The 24,121-nt window shown below is 41.1% G+C and overlaps 1 protein-coding gene across 2 annotated transcripts in view; it reads right to left on the bottom strand.

Moving 5' to 3' along the window:
* GRIA3 (glutamate ionotropic receptor AMPA type subunit 3) overlaps positions 1–24,121 on the bottom strand; it is a gene marked incomplete at both ends in the record, with an annotated part of 261,431 nt that overhangs the window by 120,224 nt on the left and 117,086 nt on the right. For both annotated transcript variants that reach the window (XM_084259151.1, XM_084259150.1), the window contains one exon: positions 7,739–7,926. In XM_084259151.1, the coding sequence (XP_084115277.1) occupies positions 7,739–7,926 (188 nt within the window). The remainder of the gene's footprint in view (positions 1–7,738; positions 7,927–24,121) is intronic.

Here is a 24,121-nt window from a genome sequence, read left to right as displayed (position 1 = left end):
GCTTCAACATATTTGAGGCTCAACATATATGGTCAGGAGGCCCACATACCATATATTTAAATATAAAAATTTCCAAAGATAAAGTAAGGCTTGGCCTAGCCTGTATACGGACCTAAGGCCCTACATCCCACTTCCTTGAAATTGACCAGAAAGCTGAAGGACTCAGGTCCTCTCCATAATAGTTCTAATACCTCTGAGTTTCAGGTACCCTCTGGGGCAGGGATTTTTGGGGTGGGGTGAAAGCTGGGCCCAGGGCAAAAATCTCCTGGTTGATGACTAGATTCCCCTGAAGTTAGGACGCAGTGGGCCTCTCGATTTCTCTAAGAAGCCACGGACTATAATTTCCCAACTACTATGGTTCACTTTTGTGACTTGAGGTTGCCTAGCAATTCTGTCTGCCTTCCTAAAGTACATCATTCAAGTACTGCAGAGGGAGAGAGTGCAGTTAGAGAAATGTATCTGCTAAGACCTTTTATTTAGAACGATTTGGGAAGGCCAATTTTAAACAAAATTAGCCATTTTTACTTGTTTCCTAGTGGCATATAAGTTGTCATTTTCTCCCCCGCTGCCGCTACCGTTGCCCACCCTGACTCCTTGACCTTCTGTGCCGTTTTGCTCTGACCTGGGGGGCCCACTTTGGTTTATGCATCCCTCTCATTTTTTCCCCTGATGCTCAATCAGCTACTAACCATTCAAAAATTCTCAAGTCTAAAAAGGAAAAAAAGCCTTTGTGTTTCAGTGTTTGTGCTAAGAGCAGCCCTCTAAATCCTGGAGCTCAAGGCAGCGGCCCCTCTCACCTGAGTTCAAGGGTGATACCAGGAGAAGGGGAGGAACATGCCCCTTGGAACACTCCTGCTCAAATCTACTCGCCCAGAACAGCTAAGCGCCCAAACTTACCCTGCGTGCATGAATGCTTTTCAGACCAGTCTTATTTTATGCTTGGTTTTTTCTGGAGGTTAATGGAGGAAAGGGAGCTGTATTTTTTAGACTTTGCCAGTTACACCCAAGCGAGAGAAGAAGGAAATGAGCAAGACCTAAGGCAGTTTGGGGTAAAATAATGGAGATGTGGTTCTTTACCTGAGAGGCAATGCAGGCAGAGGGAAAGCTAGTTGTACTTAACATACCACTCTGAGAAATTATCCCTCACAATTTGTTCCTGTGCTTGTAGGGCCCATTGCATAGATTGCTTTGGCACTGTAAGTAAATGAACCTGTTCATCACAAATGAGCTCTTTAGCAAATGGCAGGTTTAAGGGGCATATTTTCAATTCCGTGTGTTAATGGAATATGGATCCTCATCAAGTGGAGAAAATATCTGTGATATGCTTGTTGTGATAACAATGCTTGTTGTAAAACAAAGCCACTCCAGGCCTCATCAGGATACTTATCTCTTATAACCTCTGGTTGAATCTACTGTGATTGAAAAACTGAGTCAGATGCAAGGCTGATTAGTGCAGTGATTAACAGGATTTGGAGTGAGATTCCCTGCGTCCAAATGTCCCTATTCTGGCTCCACTGATTATTAACTGTATGATCGCTAAGTCTCAATTTCCATATGTATAAAATGGAGAGACTACTCTCACCGACAGGACTATTGATATTATGAGGGTTAATCATACGAGATAGAAACAAACTCATGTGCACACGCTGATGAAAATTGTACCTACGACACTGAAATATTTCTTGTTTAAAATGCCCAGTTGTCAGATGTAGCTCAAGATTTTAGTGACTTTAATTATTTTAATTGATGCTGAAAAATCTAATTAATATTCAAATAGTCCTTGAGTTTATCAGTTAGCTTGTTACTAATGCTACATTAGAAAAAAAAAATAGGTTGCCTAGCATGCTAAATTCATGTTAATGAGGCCTGAGCACAGCTAAGTCTTAGTCTCTGTTTTCATGATTCGATTTTCATTTGCCGGGTGCCTCAGAAAGCACACTAGCGCGCTGTTCTGGAGGAGCGGTCGTAAATAAATTTCATAAGCACAAAAACTTATGACTCATGAGCAAATAGCAATGGTTTCCAGTTTCTGAGTGCCTACTAGGTGCTGTGGACTGTGCCAGGTCTCTCCACATATTATCAGATTTTTGCCCACAAAACCCAAGGATCACATAAAATGAAGGTAGCAGAACAGTTGTTTAAGCTGAAAAAGCTGAGCCTTACAGAAATTACATCACTTTCCTCTATGCCATGCAGCTGGGACATCATCAAGCTAGGATTTGAAGTCTTGTCTATTTGATTCCCAAGCTTGTTTATTCCACTAGACCACAAATAATATATTAAAAGAAGGGATGCTGACACCAACTGTCTTCTGGACTAGCACATCAGCTAAATGTTCTAGAAGAAACATGGAGAATAAGGGCTGGGACCTCGTGGGGGCGGCTGCAACAACGGGAGAGGAGCAGGATAATATTACTCCTGCCGAGTGGGGGTGGGGCAGGCAGCAGGCCTAAGGCTATAACATCCTTACTTCCCTTGACTTAGGTCTAGCCCTGGACCTTAAATGTTAAATGTGGTTTGGAGCGAGCATTGTCTCTTTTGTAATACGGCCTCATATTTTAGAAGGGGCCTCTACTATTGCTCACCTTGTTTAAATTGTTATCTTTAGGAGCTTGACTCACTAACTTGGCTGTTTCATTTCTTGAAACTACTGTCTTTGAAATGAGAGTCAAGGTCCTCAAATGAAAGGAACCTGAGGAAGCTGCCTCAGGATGCTGTGCTTAAGAAGTGCTGTTTCATATCATTCATGCCCAGGTGATCTTTGCATGGAATATTTCCAGGGAAAATCATATATTCTCTATTCTTCTTGGTTAGCACATTGAAACACATTGACCCTACTAAACGTTCACATGCTCTGATTCAAACAAGGGCTATGCTGAGACTTACCTTTCAGTTATGTATGGAAAAAATAAACATGGTACAGATTGAAGGGGGATGGATAGGTAAATTAGGAAATAGCCTCACCTACTCATCAAGATATTTCCTTCAAAATAATTTTAATATTGTTTCATATATATGTATATATATTAATATATATATATATTCTAGACCTGTCTTTTTGCTAATTCAGAATGGCCTCCCCTTCTCATAGCCTCAACTGGTGAGATTTTACTTTCTCTTCTGTTTCCTCTCTCCTAGTAATGAGTTCTTTCTAACGCTGACTCTCTAGGCTAGTTAAGCTCATTTGCTCTGGTATTGTCCTTAGGCACGCAGAACAGTTGGTCAGTGCCCTCTTTATGATAACTCTTTATACTTGAGGATGGTGATTAAACTGCCTCTTGGCTCTCTTTCACCAGGTTAAACAACCGCAACTCATTTAGCTTTCCCTCCTAGGTCCTATTGTCTAATGCCTTAATCATTTTTGTGCTGCTCTTCTCTGGATCTTCTCCAATTTCTTTGCAATTGTTTGAAGATGTAACCTGACGCGTGGGTCAAATCTAGGATTTGGCTACATCTTTAAAAAATGACTTAGAAATTAAGAGAGGCAGCTCAGTATAGGGGCAGGAGCACTGGTCTAGGAGTCAGAAGTTGGAGAGTTGTCCTTATTTGCCACTTAGTAGGATTGAGTAGAGAGCCGAGCCGTGTTTGGACAAATCATCTAAATGTCTCTAAGCATCAATTTATCCTCTGTAAATTTGAGCTAAACACCTGCCTGCCTTCCATAGTGAGGCTCAGATGAGATAATCTATGTGAAAACACTTTGTTCAGCATCAAAGCACTATACAAACACTGTGTGTTAGGCATCCTTCTACATACTTTGCATATATTAACTCATTAAGTTAGAGCTATCATTCCCATTTTACAACCAGGAAATGGAGGTGCAGAGTTAAGTTGCCCAGGCAATCTAGTTAGTAAGTGACAGAATCCACGCAGACTGGCTCCACAGTCCATTCTCTGAAATTCTATGCCATATTGCCTCTCCAAATAAACATTAAACATCTAACAGATTCATCTTTTCATGGGGCTTGACCTTCAAATGCGGTCCACAGATATATACTACTGGGATGGAAGGTCTATTCAGTCATGGGTAGATAACTCTATGAGAGGCAACCTTTTCAAAAGTTAATGTTTAGATTGATCATTGAATTAAGGCAGCTCTCCACCAGTGGGGAGGGACTCATCAACACAATACAGTAATAGGAATGCTATTTCAGGTCAGACCTGTGGTTCATTCATCCCAGTACACCTAAATCTTCCTATAGAAAGTGCTCTTAATTCTTAGATTCAGGACCTATGGTTTCTAAATATTCTCTATGAGCCCTGACAACAGTTTTATCTGTCTCTAGCGCTGCCCTTTTCGATGTTAATTCTTGTAGCTATAAATTTGGAAGACTTTCCTTATAGATTTACTTTTAAGGAGCGATATTATGTAGGCTAAAGCATTGAAAGATTTCAAAGATTTACATTCTTTGGGAAGAAATGTTGAAAGAATTTGGATTTACTCCATAGGTGTTTAAATATTCACAGAGAAAATTAGAACCTACACCATGAAGTGGGAAGGTTATGCTATGTAACCCTATATTGAAGACCTGCTGATATTTGAAAAATTCTACCATATTAAGGTCTTTTCATGACACCCCTTCAATAGAGTATAATACGAACCTACTTTATGCCAAAATCTGATCTAAAATGAATAGTGTTGTAGTGGTTTAATAGGCTCTTCTACTTCAAATAGTGGCATGAAATGTCATTTTGTGGGCAACTATAGCAGTTTCCTTCCATGAAAATAAGCTCAAACAAAGTTGAAATTGCCTTCAGCGGATGGGGACATCTTTTGGGAGAACTTGACACTGATTGAACTAGGACAGATTTGTCAAAAGAATGGTTAGGAAACAATGAGAAAGTAATATCACTATCTTAATAATCAATGAATTTAAAAAGTGTTCTCTCTAGATACATTGAATTTGTTGCTTAAATATTTTGTTTAGTGAGAAATATATTTTCATATAAAGGAATAAATTCTGGAGAGATTCCATCTTAAACTTTTGAGAAAGAATTTACTTTAATAATCTGAACAACTGCAGGTACTTTTTTGCCTCCTGATGGAAGCATAACAAAATAATAGTAGAAGTTTCTGCAATGTGTTTGTTCAGTCTCCCTCCCTCCCTCCCATGCTGTGTACCAGGTGCTCTGTTGGATACTGGAGATACAACCGTGAACATGACAAACATGGTCCTGCCTCATATTACTTATGACCTAGTGCAAAATCCTTAAATAGTAGATAAAACTATCATGAGTTGATAGTTTTATGACAACTCTTTGAAAGAGGAGAAAAGAATAAATGAAATGAGCTCTTTAACCTTACCAAAATGCTGCTAAAACTTTTTCAAACAACATTCCCTGAAAAATTGTATAGGAAATATTTTGAGGGTATTGTGAGTATGTGCACAGAAGACAGGAAGTTAGAAAGTGAGCAAAATGAAGAGAACACGGTTTTTGAATGTTAGATTAGTTTCTTGAAAGTAGTAGTGATTATTTCTATAGTATATTATGCCTTTCAAAGCAATTACAGCAACCATATGAAGTAGAGTAAATTTTATTTTCACCATTATGTAGATGAGAAAACTGAGACATAGCTATTTTATGTGCCTAAAATCCCACAACTATGCAGAACTGAGAGCTCTGCCCACTTTTCCTGTTTTATCATGCCGAAAAGTCCAAGACTCCAGTAAGACTCCTACAAAACCCAATGGACACCTATAGCACTCAAAGGACTTAACAGAATGTAAGATATTCAGGAAACCAAAGTCACTAATACAAAGAAAGGAAAACAAAGTATGACAAGGAGGATGTTCCTCTGCTTTAGGCGATTAAGTAGGTCACCCACTAAAAGGCTATTTTGGTATAAAATTTTAGAGGGCATGTAGTACATATACCAACATCACTGACCTGATTCTTCACTTTCAACATCTAAGAAAATCAAAGGCAATTTTTTTGGGGGAAGGGAGGGGTGGTGGCTCAAGAGAATGTTGAATGTTGGTTGGGAAATTTCATTTAGTCAGGCTACTGCTCTAGATTTTCTGTGAGGTGTGATTCACTAGAGGGGATGCGGTTCTTAAGAGGGGAAGGTTTTTATCTATGGTGCAGAGCCAGAAATTTCATCTGTCCTCTCTCTTTCCCCCTCCCTCACATCCCTCCTCCCTCCTTCCCTTCCCCTCCCCTCCTCTTTCTTACCTTTAAAATTTTTTTTTTGTTTTTAATTTTTAAAAAGCCTTATTTATTTATGCATACAAGAACTGTGGTACAGGCTAGAGGTGTGGGGGCCAGAGGGGGAGTGAGAGGTGAGAGGATTCACCAGAGACAGAGTGGGGAACAGAACAGGCAGACTAACCGAAGTACAATGCTGAGGGGAGCAGCGGGCAAGTCAGGAGAGGTCTGCTGCACCATGTGGGTTGCTTCCTGGCCTGCCGGGGATCGAACTCATGCTGCAGAGGCTGCGAACAGCTTCACAGTGCTATGCTTAACCCCTTGCACCACCAGGGAGGCCCCATCTTACCTTTTTTTTTTAATTTTTTTGTATTCTCTTCTTATGGGGGCACATCTGACAAATTGTTAATATTTAATTTGCTATAAAATAGTTCTCTCAGGCAACGGCTGCTCACTATAATTTCAATCTCTGAAGCTGTTTTAGCCCCCAGGTACACTGGGATCAAATTAGAATGGAAATGTTACCCTTTACACTTTTGTTTATGGCAGCATAAGCACTTTGGTATTAACTGGCAAATTGAGATGTCTAAGGAAAATAATAAACTTACACCACATTTCAATTTGACTCTACTCCAAACTGAGTATCCATCTATCTTAGGGTGAAGCATTTCTTCTAATATTTTTTATTCTTAAATTTAAATATTCATCTTTAATAATAAATACATTTTGGCCCATTGAATTGTATTTTCCCCCAGTCTAATTCTTTTTCACTTTGTTTACATGTTAAAAAAACCATGAATATTTTCTCATATGCCATCTTACTTAAAAAATAGTCTTATATTACATATACACACTCTCGTTCCCCTCTCCCAGAGGAATATTCTGCAAAATATCTACAAATTCTTAGTGACACTCTGCAACAAAACTCCTGAAACAAAACTCCTACCCTTCTGCCCTACCAAATTCCTGTCTGCTCCCTTCTGGTGGGATGTATGGGAAATGAAGGGATTACTTTTTTAAAAAATGATTTATTTTATTTATGCATACAAGAGCTAGAGTGTAGGCCAGAGGTGCGGGGGGTGAGAGGATTCACCAGAGACAGAGTGGGGAGCAGAACAGGCAGACTGACTGAAACACACTGCTGAGGGGAGCAGCGGGCAGGGAGACAGGAGAGGTCTGCTGCTGTGCCATGTGGGTCAGCAACCTGGCTGGCCAGCACAGAGCTAGTGCTGTTCATAGTGCTGAGATTTAACCCCTTGCACCACCAGGGAGGCCCAGGAAGGGATTATTTTGAAGCACTGAGCTATCTGGAAAACAGAGGTGTGGAAGGGTGTGTTTATCTGATAGGTGGCATAAAATTGCAGAAACTTCCAAATTAATCATGGAATGCAATTTTCAACAGCTTAGATTTTCTTTCTTTTTTTTTTTTTTTTTTTTGCAGTGGCTGGGGAGGGAAAAAGGATTAGCAAGACTATCAAAAGCTATTGGCATGTTCAGTCTGTTGGCTACCTAATTTATTAGCAGATATGGGAACTGCCTTAGGTTGATGATTTAACATGTCAGCTGGTGGTAGAATAAATCTCCAACATACCTGTTCCAAAATTGTGTTAATTCTTTCAACTTCGCAGTCAATCAGGTATCGCTTTTCCTGCCTCCTGTCCATTTCTTCAATGATGCGCCTGAATTCTTGCACATCCTTTATGTTTCCCACAGACCTTGCTGTCACTTGCCAGTTGTTTTGCACTGCTGCTTCCATAATCGCTTGAAGGATGGAAAATCCTGAAAGAGAGAAAAACAGCTATGTTTTTTTTTTCTTTTAAAAATATTTCTGTAGGTATTAAAGTTTCTACTGAGTTTTTATTTATACTCTATTGGGTCCCGTTGAACTCCATTTATTGTGGAGAGCAGGCTTACTCACAGGGTCAGCTTTAACCTTCCAAACAGTTGGCACCTCTGTCTTATTTTAAAGGAAAGAATATTCTATGACTTGGGGTCATCGAGTCAGGTGTTTATCAAACATGTACCTAGGCAATCACAGCTGAATTAGAGCACCTGATTGTTTCTGTTGACTTCCATTATCAAAATCTCTATGGAATGGATGTCAAGAGCTTCTTGTTTCTGGCCACAATCTTTCCTATTGAGTTGAAGCTTATTTCTTTCACCTTCCATGTAAACATTCTTCAGAACTGACACAATTTTAGTAGAGGTAGAAATTCATTATAATATTGCTGATCTTTACATGGATATGACTATCCAGCAAGGTCAATTATGTCTCCCAAGTGAAAACTCCAAGAAAACCCGACAAAGACAGTCTATAACAAAGATATTGTTAAAAAGAGGAATTGTTACAGAGGGTTAGGTCCATAAAAAGGGTAGGCTCCATGTTCCCTGCTCCACCTAGTGAAGGGTGGAGCTGAGTAGCAGAGAGAGCTAGAAAAGACTTAGAGGAGGGCCTCCCCTGGTGGCGCAGCAGTTGAGCGCTGGGCTGCGAGGAGGCTCCCTGCAGCCTCAGCAGCACCCTTTCATTCCCTGGCCGCCAGCGAGGGTCCCACAAAAAAAAAAAAAGTCTTAGAGGAAACTTGGAGAAGGCCTGTGGAACAGAGACATGTGAAGAAGTCCCGCTTGCCTCTTGGGCTTGGGCTTGCCAAGAATTTGGGGGATGTGGAAGAAATACATGGGTGAGAGACAGGTGGGGAGGCTGACAATGGTAGACTTTATCTAGACTTGAGTTGTGATTTTGCTCTTTTCCTTCCAGATTGCCTGGCCCCTTCTGCCCCTTTCCTGTGGTTCCCCACCAGAAAGTGCCCTACACATGTGGCAAGCAAACTTTTGGGCCTCAGTGGCCTGGCTTTCGGCCAATCCTGTTTAGCGGTACATTTACCCACGGGAGGATGGGTAACTTTGAGTATTTTGTTGGAGACCATTATCCTCTCTACTCTTTCTATGCACACTAATTCTATTAAAGTTCTTTTCTATTAAAAGTCTTACAGGCTAAGAATATGCTTTGTCTTTATGTGGCAGATGGAAAAAGTGTGCAAGTTTGGCGGTCTTGAGGTACTAACAATATCACACTGGTCCTTAAATCACAGCATTATGAAAAAAATTAATCACATTAAGTTTTTCTGAGTTCATTCTCTTTCTCAATTAAATTTACAGGGATTCTTGGTTCCTTTTTAGTTAATTTACCACACCACCATTAACTGCTATCACCCTAGACCCATGCTGAATGGGAGAGAGAAAAGATCTGATGACTGAATTTTGGGTAACCTTTTTGGTATGAGGGTTTGAGCAGTTGGGAAGAGCAGCATATCTTAACATGTGAACCACAGACTAGCACAAGAGTTTTCTATATTCTGGTTTTTCAGAGTAGTCCTGTCTCTAACATTAGATCATGTCTAATATTTTTGCTTCTGGTATGGATCCAGAATCTGAGTAGAATTTCACCAACTAAAGACATCATTTTATTGGGATATGGTCAAAAATAGCTCCCTTTCCCCCAGATATTTAAATTGGTTCCATTTATATTTAGGTAATGACTAATGGGAGTGGGTGATGGGGATGAGTTGCGAAGCCAAAATGATCTGTGGCAAATGAATTTGGCTACTGGACTAGAGGATGGAAGGAGACGTACAGGCCCTCTGCGGTCTCGGGTGCACCCTGTCTTCTATGCGGGCTGTGGCTGGGAATCTTCTTCACTGCACCATAGAAAATGGTATTGACATTTGGAGAGCACGCTTCAGGGAGATGGCAGCGGTGACTCAGCCGGTCATTATGTCTCCTTTGTGTGCTGGGTGTATGCAGGAAGGAGATCGCAAATGAGACCCAAGCACTTGGTAATTTCCAAATGAGCAATTTCAGCACAGGAGCTCAAAATTACAGATCAGAGTAAATTACCATTGCTTTAAATGTTAATTCTTACTCTTTTTAAACCAGCCACGCATATTTATTTCTCAGATTTACATTTTTGTGTGGGTTTTCGATGTGCTCTCTCTGCTTCAGTGGGAGTTGAGGGCACATGGTGGGCCAAGTCTTGGGATTAAGAAATAAACATAGGAAGAAAGAGATTAAAGGATTTGAAAATTTTTCTTAAGCAGTGTCTAATAATAAGAACTCATTATTTTGAATCCCAATAATTAAGAATTTATCAAAATTCAGCGAGGACTAGGTTGAATTTTACCTCTGTGCTATTTATGAGGAAAGTATTGGCTGAATAATACTGATGATGAAATTACACAAGGAGTCTTTGATACATAGACATTAAACTTTTAAAAAGACCTTTTAGCAAAAGGCAATCTTTGTGTGTGTTGAATCAGCATCAACACTCTTGTAATCCCAACTCTTTCATTTTAATCCAAAATTTGGGGACCAAAGGGACAAGTTGAATCATTTTTCCATGTGGCGATTCTTTACATTTTTTAAGGCAGCATAGCTCATCTTATCTTTCTTTTCTTCAAGCTAAAGATGCCCCAATCCTTCAACAATCACTTTTAGGACACGGTGGTAGGTTCCCTCAATGTTCAGCCTCTTTCCTATAGAAATTTGTCAACATTTTATCGACACTGACGATTCTGTTGTGATCTGACCAGAGTGGATGGCAATTGGATGATAGCTTACTTTGATTTTAGCAGGCTAGGATTGTTAATGTTTTAAGATAGCCATGTTATTTTGTTAATTTATATTGCTTGGAGTCAACTAAACCTGTCTGTTGCCTCTGTAAAACTTCTGCTCCATAACAACTCACCATCGGTGTATCAGGATTTATTGTGTTTCAACCTGCTTTTATCTCCTTTTCTAATCTTTCACCCCATCCCAGCCGTCACTTCTCTCCTATTTTTATGTTCACTCTAATCTGGAAGATGGACCTACTTATTCAATACGCTCATTGTTGCCTACGCAAGGCAATTGCACCTGTCTGTTTTGTTGTACCCCTGCAGCCTGTAAACAATTGTGAACAACTTTCTTTTATGAATCTTCCCTTGCTGACTTCTCATCCATTTCTCCAGAGATGAGTATGTTTAGATTCATGGCAAATCAATTACAAGCAATGAATAAACCGATTTGAAGACTTGTATGACAGATATTTAACAATTCAAAATAAAACCTGATAAATGATAAAACCATACACATGGAATACAAGGCTGCTATTGAAAAATTAGTTCAACCTCTATATACTAAAAGGGAAAATTTCTACAATATATTATTACATTTTAAAAGCTGTAAAATGGCATTATTAGTATAATTCTTTGTTTTGCAAAAAATGTGTTTGTATATGTATAGGAAAAAAAAATGGAAGGAATTGGTACCATCACCGGGGTATAGGATTACCAAGGACTTGCACTATCCTTTATTTATGCAATGTTTAACTCTTTTACAAGAAGCAGGCATTATTTTCTGTAAGTCCAAAAACAAAAAAAAAGATTTGAAAATACAACTCCTGCTGGCCTCTCAGAGCATAAACTCCTGGAAGACATGGATGACAGATGAGAGCTGTTCTCGAAGCTGCCTGCTGCCACAAATGAGAGGCCTCTGATTTTATAGATCTTTTTATACCTTTGTTCTTTGAGCCATGTGAATATATTACCTATTCAAAAATTAAATGGAAAAGCACACTGATTTTTTAATGAGTTTGGGTCTGGGACCTCCTGGGCTGTAAGCCTTGATCACATTTCTGAGCAACTCACAAGCGTGACTTAACGTTGTAGTATCTCTTACCAGGCAGCGTTTCTCTGTGTCTGTTTGAGCACATGGCTGTGTGCTTGAGAGCTCTGGGGGAACGGTCACCTCAATTCAGTACATGTCACTGAGCAATCCAAAAAAAAAAATCTTTTCTCTGTCTTCGTACCTAATTTATTATAGTTTGACTGTTCAATGTTGCAGCTCACCAAAGAGAGTAAATATGAGTTTGAGGGAGGAAAAAAAGAAGAGTTTGACTGTGGAGGCAGAGCACAAGCAGGCGCTGGTGCTTGTGGGAGGTGAGGTGCGTAACAAAGCCTTGGCTTTGTAAAAATAAGCCTGCTGTTTTAGCAGCTTCAGAATTGTCCTCCACTCTGTGGGAGCTTTAACATGCCCAACTTTGCAATACTGAAAGCTACTTTTATTTGAGCAGCAAATTCTCTCATCCTGATTCCAGACCACTGTTGCTGTCCTTCTTTTTCTTCCTCATTTTATAGGAAGGGAGTTAGCACACAGGCAGCAGTGCAAGGCTAGATTGTCATCCTCATTCAAACAAGATAACCCGGGTGCATGGCAATAGGGGTGTGGCTAGGGAATTGTGGATGAAGAACTGGGCCGCAGCTCTACACAGCCCACTCTTACTGGTCTGGTTATTGGGCTACTCTTGCCAAACAAGGACGCCATATTGGTAAAGGTTGGTCCAGGCCTTCGGTGCTATGCCTCTAAGATTTCCCTTTGCTATTGAAGGGCTGGTTTCATTACCATCTGCTGCAGTCATTGGCTGAAGTGGGCTGCCTAGATTCCGGTTATGCTCTCCTTCCAAGGCAGCCTGCATCCAATGACTGGTTGTTACAGGCTATGAAGGCACAACCTCTCACCCTAAATGAGATAACTCTAACAGGCCACCCAACTTTAGAGTTTCCTGAAGGGTAGGCTGAGGCCTTGTTATGCCTGCACCAGCTTCTTCTGTCCAAAGCTGCTGCTTTCTTTTCCTCCAAGTATTGACATTGAGACCAATAACACACTTCCACATGAAATTCTCCATCTCAAAATTGGACCCTGGAGATTCAACCTGTGACTATTAGGTTGACCGCATGACAGGGATGAAAGCAGATACAGAGAGATCACAAATATGTAGTTGTGAAAATCATTTTTGCAGGGGCAGAGAGGCCAGGGTTTTGTTCAGTGCGTAAACAAAAAATGAAAAACTACTCCATGCAGAACAAATTCAGTATTTTATCTGAAAATGCAGAAAAACAACAGATAGAATATTGACCTATGAAAGGTGGTAATGGAGCACTCAAGGAAATACAGTTGAAAATAGTTTTCTTGTTTCTGCTTTGCCTCTTCCAACAAGGGTCTATTGCCTCTCCTTGCTCAAGAATCTGTACCAGTTCTCTGAGGCCCACATAGCTCCCCCTCTGACGTGGCCTCTGGCAGTCTCCCAACTGATGGGGGTCTCTGATAGTGACAGGCAGGCTTCACAAAAGTGTTGATGTTTACAGCATTCTTTGCCTGGCTGGGATTCTCAGAGAATTTTCCATAAAGCCCACAAAGGGGTTGCTGACCCTCAGGGAATATTCTAGAAATGCAAGTTGGACTTCCCACAGGTAATTCAGTACTCATCCCATTGACCTGGAAACTGCCTTTTCAGTATTTCATGTTGAGAAGAGGCTCAAATTGGCCCATGATAATTCTTGTGGTCTGCACTTTTCGTAGAATCACAGCAATTATAGGCTAGACGGAGTCTTACAAATGACTCCAAGCAGTAGACCACACCTTTCAAAACTCTGGAACTCTTATTTCAAATGAAATGGTCATGGAAGCCCATTCACATGAAACAGATCAAAGTAGAATGGCTCTGGTTTGGGGTGAGGGTGGTGGTTACAGGAGAAGTAACTAGTCCAAATCACACTGCTAGTCATCACACCTAGTTACCATTTCATTGTAGCTTTTTGTGGTGAGGACATTTACTGTCTACAGTGCTGTTAACCGTAGTCACTGGACTGAAACCTTGTATCCTTTCATCAACATCTCCCTATTGCTCCTTGCCTTCCCCCACCCCCAGGAAGGCACTTTCTCAAAGTTTTGCAAATGCAGCCTCACTTGCCTCACCCTAACCTTGGCTCTGAATGCAAATTTCTTCACTTCTGACTTTGGGCCCTTTCACGTGCTGTGCCCGGTCCAGCCTAACAGGTCTCGTTTGAGGATGCCCAGGGGCATCCTGGTGTGAAGTAGACTGGGTTTGTCTCTATGTGCTCTTTCATCTTCTCTTTTTGATGCCTCACAAGATCCTGATGTTCCCTGCCTGCCCACACCCCACCTAGATCTATCACCACCACTTCTAGCTTTTTCTTTCTTCCTTCTGCACATCCAGACTTCCCTGTCTGTGTACATTCTCGCAGATTTCTGTCCTTCACTCTCCAGGTGGCACATAGGAAGGGCTAATGTGTTACCTCTCCAGCTAACATGACAGCATCTTAACAGAAACCTCAACGCAGGTAGGTTTGGAAGGAAAGGAAAGGGGGAGCCATATAGAGTGTGGCAGCAGTAGTAGAACAAGTTCCCAGAGGGTCAGAGTCTACCTTGCCTGTGTTGCTTAACTGAATTCAGCAGAGAGAAAGCATTAATTTCATTTTCTGCATCCCTACTTACATTCTGTGCTTCTCAGCTCTGGTTGCACATTATAATTACCTTGAAAGCATTAAAAAATTGATCTCCAAGCCCCATGCTGGATCAATTAAATTAGAATCACTGGAAGTCATTCCTGGACTTTACTTTGTTTTATTTTAAACTCCATGCGTGATTCTCTTGTACATCAGTGTTGAGAACCACTGACCTATTTTAATGGCTACGTCATACAAATGAAGTCTCTTTCCATAGGTGTCCTTCGCAACTGGCAGAGAGGTTCTGGCTAAGAAAAGTGTAATTCAAGAAGGGCTATATACCATCTAATATAATATATATAGATGCGGACAAAGACACAGAGGCAAGAGGGGAAGAAGGCTCAGGCCAGGGTTGCAAATTACTTCTTCTGTGGTAAATGAACCAGCTGGATCCACTGAACTCATGGGAAGCCAATCCGCATGTACTCAAAGCACTTGACACATCTTCTGAGGTGGCATCTATGTGTTCCTTCCTATATGTAAAATTAATATGCCCTCATTTTGGACATCTGAGAAGACACAAAAAGTCTAAAAAACAAAGTGTGGGTGACTATTCCTGAGGTGTAAGCACTGTTAGCATGTGCTATATTGCTTTCTATTCTATTTAACATAAATATACTGCATGCTTTTTAATGTTATTAAAATGGGTTGTCCTATTTGTGTCCTGTCTTTAAAAAATCTAGCATTATATCTTGAATATTTTGTGTTATGAAAAGTTTTCAAACATGATTTTGATGACTACTTAATATTCCATCCCTTAGACATACTGTCATTTATATGACAATTTCCCAACATGATTATTTCATTTATTTCCAGTCTCCCCCTGTTCTGAACAATGCTGTGATGACAACACTCATATAATATCTCTATTTCCATAGGATAAATGTCTAGAGATAGAGATATTGGACCAAATGTTTATGGACTTTTTAAGGCTTTTGAGAATATTGCCAAATTGTCTTTCCAAAACATGGCACCAACTTATGTTCCAAAAGCACATGAGAGTACTTGACCCTCTATTTCCTTGCAAGCCTTGAATAATACATTTGCCCATTTGATAGGAGAATTATAAAAAAAAATCTCTTTTTGGTAAGCATTTCTTTTAGTAATTAAGTTTAAGTAATTTAGATGATTAGTAAAGTTAGTGACTTGATTTTCATTTTTGTGTCCACATTCCTCCCTTCCTTTGAGAATTCATTGCTTATTTCACTTGTCCATATTTTTATGGTGGTGTTAATGTTTTAATTATTGATTCAAAAGAGTCTTTATTTATTAATAACATTAAGTATCTGTAATATACGTCACATATATTTTATTTCAGTCTGACATTTAATGTTTGGGATACATTTTGATGAACAGAAATTTAGCATTTTATCAAATTAGTCTTCTTGTTCATCCAAAAATTATGTGACACGGAGAAAGGCAAGTGAATGCTTCTCTTAAACCCAAAGCATATGCAAACCACTCTTGTTATTTCCTACTACTTTGTTCTCCATGGAATTTTGGACACATTTCTCTTGTATATTGAGGCAAAGTAAGTGAAAGGGGGAGGTTACAGATGAAAGGTGAAGGTAGTTTCTGAGACAGGAGTAAAGAACAGAAAAAAAGAGAGGCCAAGGAGAGAGAATGATCAGCCCAGTTTAGTTGTGATATTTTGCCGTATCCAAGAAATCTGATATTCAAAAATCTGAACTCAAATCCTATATGTCACAGTATGATTATTGATATACATAGTGTATTTTTCTTTAAAAAGAAGTCTTGGAAAGCTTCCCACAGCCCATTTGAGTCCACATTTTGTTGTTTTATTTTAACTTGATTTAAATACATTTGGTTACTACCAAAAGCGATAGAATATATGTCAAAAGTTGAGATGCTAATGCAAAAATTGTGTGTGAGGAGCTTGAGACAGGAACATTAAGAACCCTCTGTGTTTGCATATGGATGTCAGTCTGTGGACTTTATGGAACAGGATTAAAACAAATACTCACCCACACCCAGCCCAATTTACCCTTGGCAAATTAAGATTTCCCTGAGGTCTTCATTCCTCATAATTGTGTTTGTTTAAGTGTCCCTTTAATTAAGAGCTGACCCTCTGCAAATCTTCTCTTACTTGTAGCTGCATTATTAGGATGGGACCTTAGCTAATTTGTGGATTCGGTGCACAGAAGGTGCCCTCAGCCCCCAGTGCTGTGTCCTTTTCTTCTTGCCCAGCACAAATCTTCTTTCACTGCAAATAGAGCTCTTTACTCATACTAGAATTCCATGACTATGATGCATCAACTGTGAATCCCTCCCTGAAGGATCTACATTTTAAATTAGAATGAAAGCCTTAAAGGGCAAATTTTAATTGAGAAATTAAAAGCAAACAGGTAACTTGAAGTATTCCTTGTTGGTATCTTAAGGAAATCGTTGTGCCCAAATAGCCCAGAAACTCTACCACCGACTCCTCTTCAAGTTTTGTGCTAGACCTGAAGCTGGCAGTGCACATAACCCTTCCTTTTCCATTTTCCTCTTTCATTCTGTTCTTCACTATGAACTTTGTCTCCCCACCAGAGAATTACATAGCTCCATTCTCCTCACCTGAAGCTCAGAAAATATGCCCAAATAGATATGTGAGTTCTGTTGAGTGAAAGTAAACTGCTTTGCACTGTCAGCTGAAGGGGAAACTACAGGTCCATCTGTGGTAGATGTGCTTGACGTCTGGGAAGAGCAGATGAGGCAGGCCTTGTGATCTTCACTGCGCAAAGTCTGACATAAATTAAAACCACCATGAACAACCGGGGTTTGGACTAATGGGGATAATACACTGCTTGTGCTCCATCCCTTTGTGTTTCAGTGTGGCAGCTGAGTAATTGTCCTGGGATAGACAGCTTGCAGGGCAAACTCACTGAGGATACAAGTCATCTCAAAGTTGCTCCCTGGACTGCTGTGCACTTAATAGTTGTCGTGTGATGATGGATCACACCCATTAACAGGGGCTCTTATATAACATTTCCTCACTTGGCTTTTACTCCCTTGAAATTTCTAGCACCGATCACGTGGCTGAGTCTCCTAGCTGAGCATGTGGTTTAGGTGTTAGCAGGCACTTGAGAAGCACCTGTGGGGAGAAAACACTTGGCCAATCTTGCTGCGTGGCGGAGGGGGGCTTTATACGTGACTTAAAAGGAGTTCCCCTTTTAAGGCTGGAGGAAGACACACTACCCATTAGCCATGTTATGTCTTCTTCTCAGGTCCAATTTATTCCACTAGAACCCAGTAGCCCCAAATAACCCTGCCTTGCATCCTCTGGCAAGGGATGGACTTTGAATAGTCTCCTAGAAGGGGGCATATTTTGCACTGAGCATCTACATCCTGGGCTTTCGTTTGCACACAGTTGTTTCCCTTGTGGCCTGCGCCTATGGAGTGGTCAAGTGAGCTGACCTAGGTGAGACTTGAGCTCAGAAAATATGTGCTTGAATTCCATTAAGTGAAAGATTTCTCATCAGGATAGTAACCTGTCTGGAAATATTTTTCAACATTCTTGATTTTGAGGAAGCAAGGGCAAGATGTCTCACCAAATAGATCACCTGGCTGAGATGCTGGCAAATGAAGACTCTAAGCTCTCACACCCATCCTCTATTAACCTGAAAATCTTAGGCCTCAGAGGATGGCCACTATCTCTCAGGGGTTATGGGTGAATGCTACCTTCACATCATTGTTGGAATGAGTAATTTTTTTTGGCATTGCCATGTATAAATTTTCACTCTCATCCTTCAGATTTCCATTCTCTGTCAAGTTTAGGATAGGACTATCAATGAATGCTTATTGAATGCTGGACATGGTGCTAAGTATTTAATTTCCTCGACAATCCTAAGCATAAGTAGTTATCCCTAGTTAGCAAATGAGGAAACTGAGCCTCAAAGAGATTCATATTTATGAATAAAATCACATAGCTAGTAAATTTGGGGGCTAGGTTACACCCAGGTCTGGCTTCCAAGTTCACAGTCTTCTTTCTCCTTATCAGTAGAAATGACTCTGATAAGTGCAATTTCCCAGGAAAGATGGAATCATACATTTTTCTATATGTTTCCCCATGACAAGGAAGGCTCTGGAAGACATTGTTATGTAACTACCTGAAGACATCCTAGGATATTTCAAGTCCACTAGGATAGATGAATGCTTCACAGAAATGTAGTCAGCGTTCTCTGGGTAATGGCATATCTTTCATCAGTTAATCATCACCTTTAGAGTTGAGCTGGAGTGACTAGACTGGGCTGGTTTTATCGTTTCTTATCTCATTTATTTCTCCCACTGTCTCAGAAACCTTCTACCACCAGAGCAGCTATTTATCATTCTGACTTCCCTATTTCTGTCAAATTTCCTCGAAATTATCCTATCCGAGCATTATCTTTGATTCATTCATTGCTCTAAGCAGCCATGAAGTCAAATTAATCCATCTTTTCTGTATCTTTACCTTTTTACATCCCCACTACTGTCAACTATTTTGAGGCTATTGTTGGTATGTGTTTGGGCTGCTGCAACAGTCTTTCTCCTTCCTTCCAAGCTGCTCACTATGACCAGGTTTAACTTCTTCGCGTTTGGTCATGTAGTAACTATGCTCATTTTCAAAAAACTTTTTCTTTGCCTGTAAGATAAAGTGCAGAGGAGGTTTCATAAATATTTCAACTTGCTTGAAGCCTAGGATTTACCTTCTAAGAAAGTCTTGAGGGGCTTACTAAACTGGATGAACTTCTGGTGGTTCCTTTTCTATTCTGGAACTCAGTTTCTTCAGTATTTTATTTTTATGGGTCCCTTAATGATTGTATAAATAGGTCGTCTCAGACAGAGTTTGGTGGGTGGATCGAGAGCAATCCATTCTGATAAATGGAGATATTCAGACAAATGGAGGCAAGGGCTTGGAGAAAAGGAAAGATAATCTAAAAGAAAGACAGAAACATCTTTCTAAAAATTTCTGCTCACTTAACCTCATTGTTCCTAATTAGTGTTTTCCTTGGAGAATGACACTTTGACTGGAGCCATGGGCATAAAGCAAAGAGACGTAAACAAAGTCAACTCTGTCATTAGGTCCAGCCTTATTTGCCACCAATTGCACAGATTAGTAGAAGGTTGACTGGCTGAGACAGAGAGGAAGGACTAGACCTGTGGACTAGATGGAAAGTAATTGGTCTTAGCAGCCATCAAAGTCATGCATTTGCTTTCATTTAGCCTGGGAATCTATCCCACTGTGCTAACTAGTTGCAAAGACAAACAGCTATATGACCATGACTGAATTTAGAAGTGTTGAAGCCCTAGAATCTGGTGGCTTATAGAGGGAAAGCCCTGAGTCACTGAGAGCTAAGATGCTGAACCTAGTGATAGACTGCTGAGAAACTGCACTAACTAGATATTTATTCGAATAAAGTAGATCTAATTAGGAACAATATAGCTAGTCATCATACTGATTGGGTTAGTGGAAGGTCTGGCCAACTACGCCCAGAAAGCTTCTGTGTTTATTCAAGCAAAGTGCTCAGTGACAGAACTTAACAAAATGGCTAAGTGAGTGCCTCTGGGCTGGAAATTTGATCCCGCTGGCCAGCATGCTAGGTTTTAGACATCATTTCAAAGGAGAGGTGGAGTTGTAGGGTCCTGTGCAGATGAAAGTAGTTCTTATGCTCACAGGGGGGAGTTAAGTCAGCAGCTTAGGAGGGCAGGAATAGTGGGCAAGAGGGAGACAGTTAATGAATATTTCTTTAGCTTGGAAACCCCACCAGAGCTAGCAGTGGCCTAATCCAACAGACCTAATTCCCACACAGCCACAGGGGAGTGTAGGTGTGGAACCATTCTGGGTCCCAAATAGGCCTACTTTTAAAACCATCTTAAATATGCCAGCATGTTTTAAAACACTGCTTGACAACACCCCTAGGCCAGAAAACATGTTGATATTTTGGATCAAACCGAAATAATCACAGTGTTCTGGAAACTTCTTAGAGGAACCTTCCCATCTGCAGTTTTTTTTTTAAAGATTTATTTTATTTTTATACAAGAGCTGGGGTACAGGCCAGAGGTGTAGGGGGTGGGGGGGTGAGAAGATTTACCAGAGACAGAGTGGGGAACAGAACAGGCAGATTGACTGAAATACGCTGCTGAGGGGAGCAGCGGGAGAGTCAGGAGAGGGCTGCTGCACCATGTGGGTAGCTCCCTGGCTGGGGATCAAACTCATGCTGTAGTGGCTGCGGATTGCTTCATAGCTTGCGTCTTAACCCGTTGTGCCACCAGGGAGGCCCCCATCTGCAGTGTTTAACTGCAAATTTCAATATAACAGAATATCCACTCAATCAAATACAAAAGCTTTTTAGGGCTTATTTTGAACAAAGAACACAATCAACATCAACATTAAAGAGGAAAGGATTCAGGAATTACCTTAGGAGATAAACAAGGCTGTGTGTCTCTCTAGCAAATGTATGTTTTACCAATCTCAGGAGTTAGACACCCTGTACCTCAGAGGACAAATGGGCTTGCTGTTCAGCATGTCACTGGTGAACTAGAAACATCTGGGGCCTCCTCAAGAGGTATGTTACTTTCCACTGAGGAGTTAAATAGTGAAAAAGGCCTATTTCCTATAACTTTAAAGGCATGGCAACTGCCTAGCTTAGCTGGCATCACTTGTTTTTTCCAGCATGAAATAAATGGATTGTGCCTTGGATGATGTAGCTGCTTCCGTTGTCTTAACCACTGATGCAGATCACAGCGTGAGTGATGTGACAGCGGCAGCCATCCAGAGCCACTGTAAAAGTGGATGCGATGAATGGAGTGGCTAGACCCAAAATGAGTCTGGCCTGCATGATTGGCTTCAGGAAGCAGGGCAGGTACCCAGGAAGGCTTATTCAAGTAACTCAGGTCCCAAGGAAATTAGTCTATGCCAAGGTCCATATTTGCCACACCCTCTACATAGCTCTAAAGTGTTATTTTAGCCTCAATATAAAAGGATGCTATTGTTAACTGCTAAGAAGAGAGGTCACAACCTCTAGCTTCCAGCAGTGTGATTGAGATTAACTATTTCAGAAAGATGGCATATATGTAACTACTTAAATCGTGGCCCCTGGATTAGCATATCAATTATGAAAGTAGCCTAGAGATGCTGTGCCAGACACCTTTGCTATTTAAACTATGGTCATAGGCCAGTAACATTGGCGTCACCAAGGCTGCTTGTTAGAAATGTAGATTCCGGGCCTCCCTGGTGGCACAATGGGTTAAGATGCAACCTATGAAGCTATCCGCAGCCACTGCGGCACAAATTCGATCCCCGGCCAGTTTGCTACCCCCATGGCCCAGCAGACCTCTCCTGCCTTGCCTGCTGCTCCCCTCCGCAGTGTTTTCAGTCAATCTGACTATTCTGTTCCCCACTCTGTGTCTGGTGAATCCTCTCACCCTCCACACCTCTGGCCTGTACCCCAGTTCTTGTATGCATAAATAAATCTTTTAAAAAATGCAGATTCCTAGACCTAAATGCATCAGAATCTACATTTTAACAAACTCATTTTGACAAAGCTACATTTGAACAGATGATTCATAAGTGCACCAGAATTTAAGAAACACTAGTCTTTTTATTAGTACATATTCACTGAGAACCACACTTTGGCAGATTAACACAGATGGGTGACACAAGAGGAGGGACGCTCAGGCATTGGCAGAGGTTATAGATGGAAAGTAGGCAGTGCAGAGCTAGGAAGGGACCAGTGAATGGGCTGGCAGAGGCTGGGGACTGACTCACTTGCTCAGCCTAAACCCAGCACAAGCCTCTTGGCAACATGCTGAGAAATTTATGCTGATGGATTTATGACATACTGAGTAGCAAGTTAGGGTCCTCACCTTCTGGGGATATTCCAAGGCTCCAACCAAGACAGACCCAGGGTAAATCCTAGCATTACTGGGCTGGAAGGGACTTTTGTACTCAGCCCAAATGGGCAGCCTAATCTCATCTATTATCCTGGCATCTTGTCTTTTTCATCAGTTGTGGAGCTCACAAGGGTCTGTCACAAATGAGTTCTTGGCATGGAGACTCTAGAACACAGTGGCTTCCCAGAGGTTTTAAGGGCTGTAGGTTGGGCTGAATCCTGCAGTGAGGGGAAAAAGCTCTGTTCTCAGTCTTATCTGCACAGAGGCTGAAGATGGGGAAACACTCACACCTGCTCTGAGGTGGTGAAGAGAGTGCTAAAGCCACAAAAGGGAAGGTGAGTGGAGCATGTTGCATATTGGAGGTGTGATGCTGGGCTCCACAAATTATGCATTTATGTAGACAATTGGAAAAACAATAAAATTTGAGAAAATAAGAACCTGTCACATTCCCAAGTAAACCAACAAAAATAAAGTCACCAGAGGAAGAACTGCAGGGTTAAGGGTCCTCGGTTGTGTCTCTGTCTTTCGTGAAATGCTACTATTTGATCCTATTTTTTGAAATGCTCCTGAAGTTTTACGTCCCATGGTTGTTGCCAGGGAAAAAATTGCAGGAAGCCCACATCAAATTCTACCAACACAAAAGTCATCCAGTTCTTGTTCTTGAACCAACGCAAAACCATTATCACAGTACAAAGAGAAATGGTATCTCCTATTAGCACCCTCTCCTACCCCCAACCCCAAATTCATCAGCAAACACTGTGCAAAATTTTACAGCTGATGGAACATTTGCATTGATGGAAATTCTGAAAGTGGCCTGGACGGCAAGCCAACGTTGTTTCAAGGGTGAAGATGCTGTGAGGACTTTGTCCTGACTTTGCCTTGATGGTGGCTGCATGGAGATGAAAGGCTTGTGAACTGCTTCTTGTCCCTTGAGCCTGACAGTCCCCTGTGCCATATTAATTCGAGCTGTTTGGATTGGAATAGAATAAACGAGCAGGGGAGGTTAATTATCCTAATTAGAAAAGAAGTAAAGCCATGGCCCTTCTAGGTCAGGCACTTGGACAAACCTCCCCTGGCTCCAAGCTTTGGGCATTAGCTCACCACTTGAATGCCAAAGGAGACACAAAGCCTCCTCCCCAATCTTTTGCCAAAGTTCCCGGAGCAAGATAGAGGAGGATTCTTTTCAGTAAATGGTGTGTGATCAGCTTGTGCCCTGCGGCCAGAGAGAGGGTTATCAGGAGGTGGCAGATATATGGACTCAGCTGGATGCACACAAGTTTGCTGGTCTAACCGCAGGCTCCTCTACTTTGTACTGCCAAGCAAGCTCAATATAGTTTAGAGAAATACTGCTGTTATGATTATTTCTAAAGATATGCTCCCTTCTCTGAGTCTCTTGATAGCCTATCTTCAGTTGACTGAGACTGTGTTGGTATCTTTCTGGAAGGTAAATGCCTCGGGTTCCCTGCTGGTACTTCTTGGATCAATATTTTGTTGTTGGATCTATTGATTTTCATCTCCTGCTTCCCCTCTCCCAGGCACCATCTATTCTCCAAATAGAGCAACACTGCTCCTGATACAGAGCTTGCTTTAGGTTATGTATTGTGATTTCTTAACAGAGCTTTCGCACACAGTAGGTTCTCAGTAAATGTTAGTCTACTCCCTTCCTCTAGAGAAGAGTGTGTCTGGAATGGAGACACAACAGTCACTTTTTTTTGCTCTCTCAGTCTTGCATTTGATATATGCTATCTGGTCAATTTGTGATC

Source organism: Talpa europaea (assembly GCF_964194135.1).
Source record: "Talpa europaea genome assembly, chromosome: X".
In the NCBI taxonomy this organism is placed as follows: domain Eukaryota; kingdom Metazoa; phylum Chordata; class Mammalia; order Eulipotyphla; family Talpidae; genus Talpa; species Talpa europaea.
Note: the sequence above shows the minus strand (reverse complement) of the source record. Positions and strands in the feature narration are given on the sequence as shown.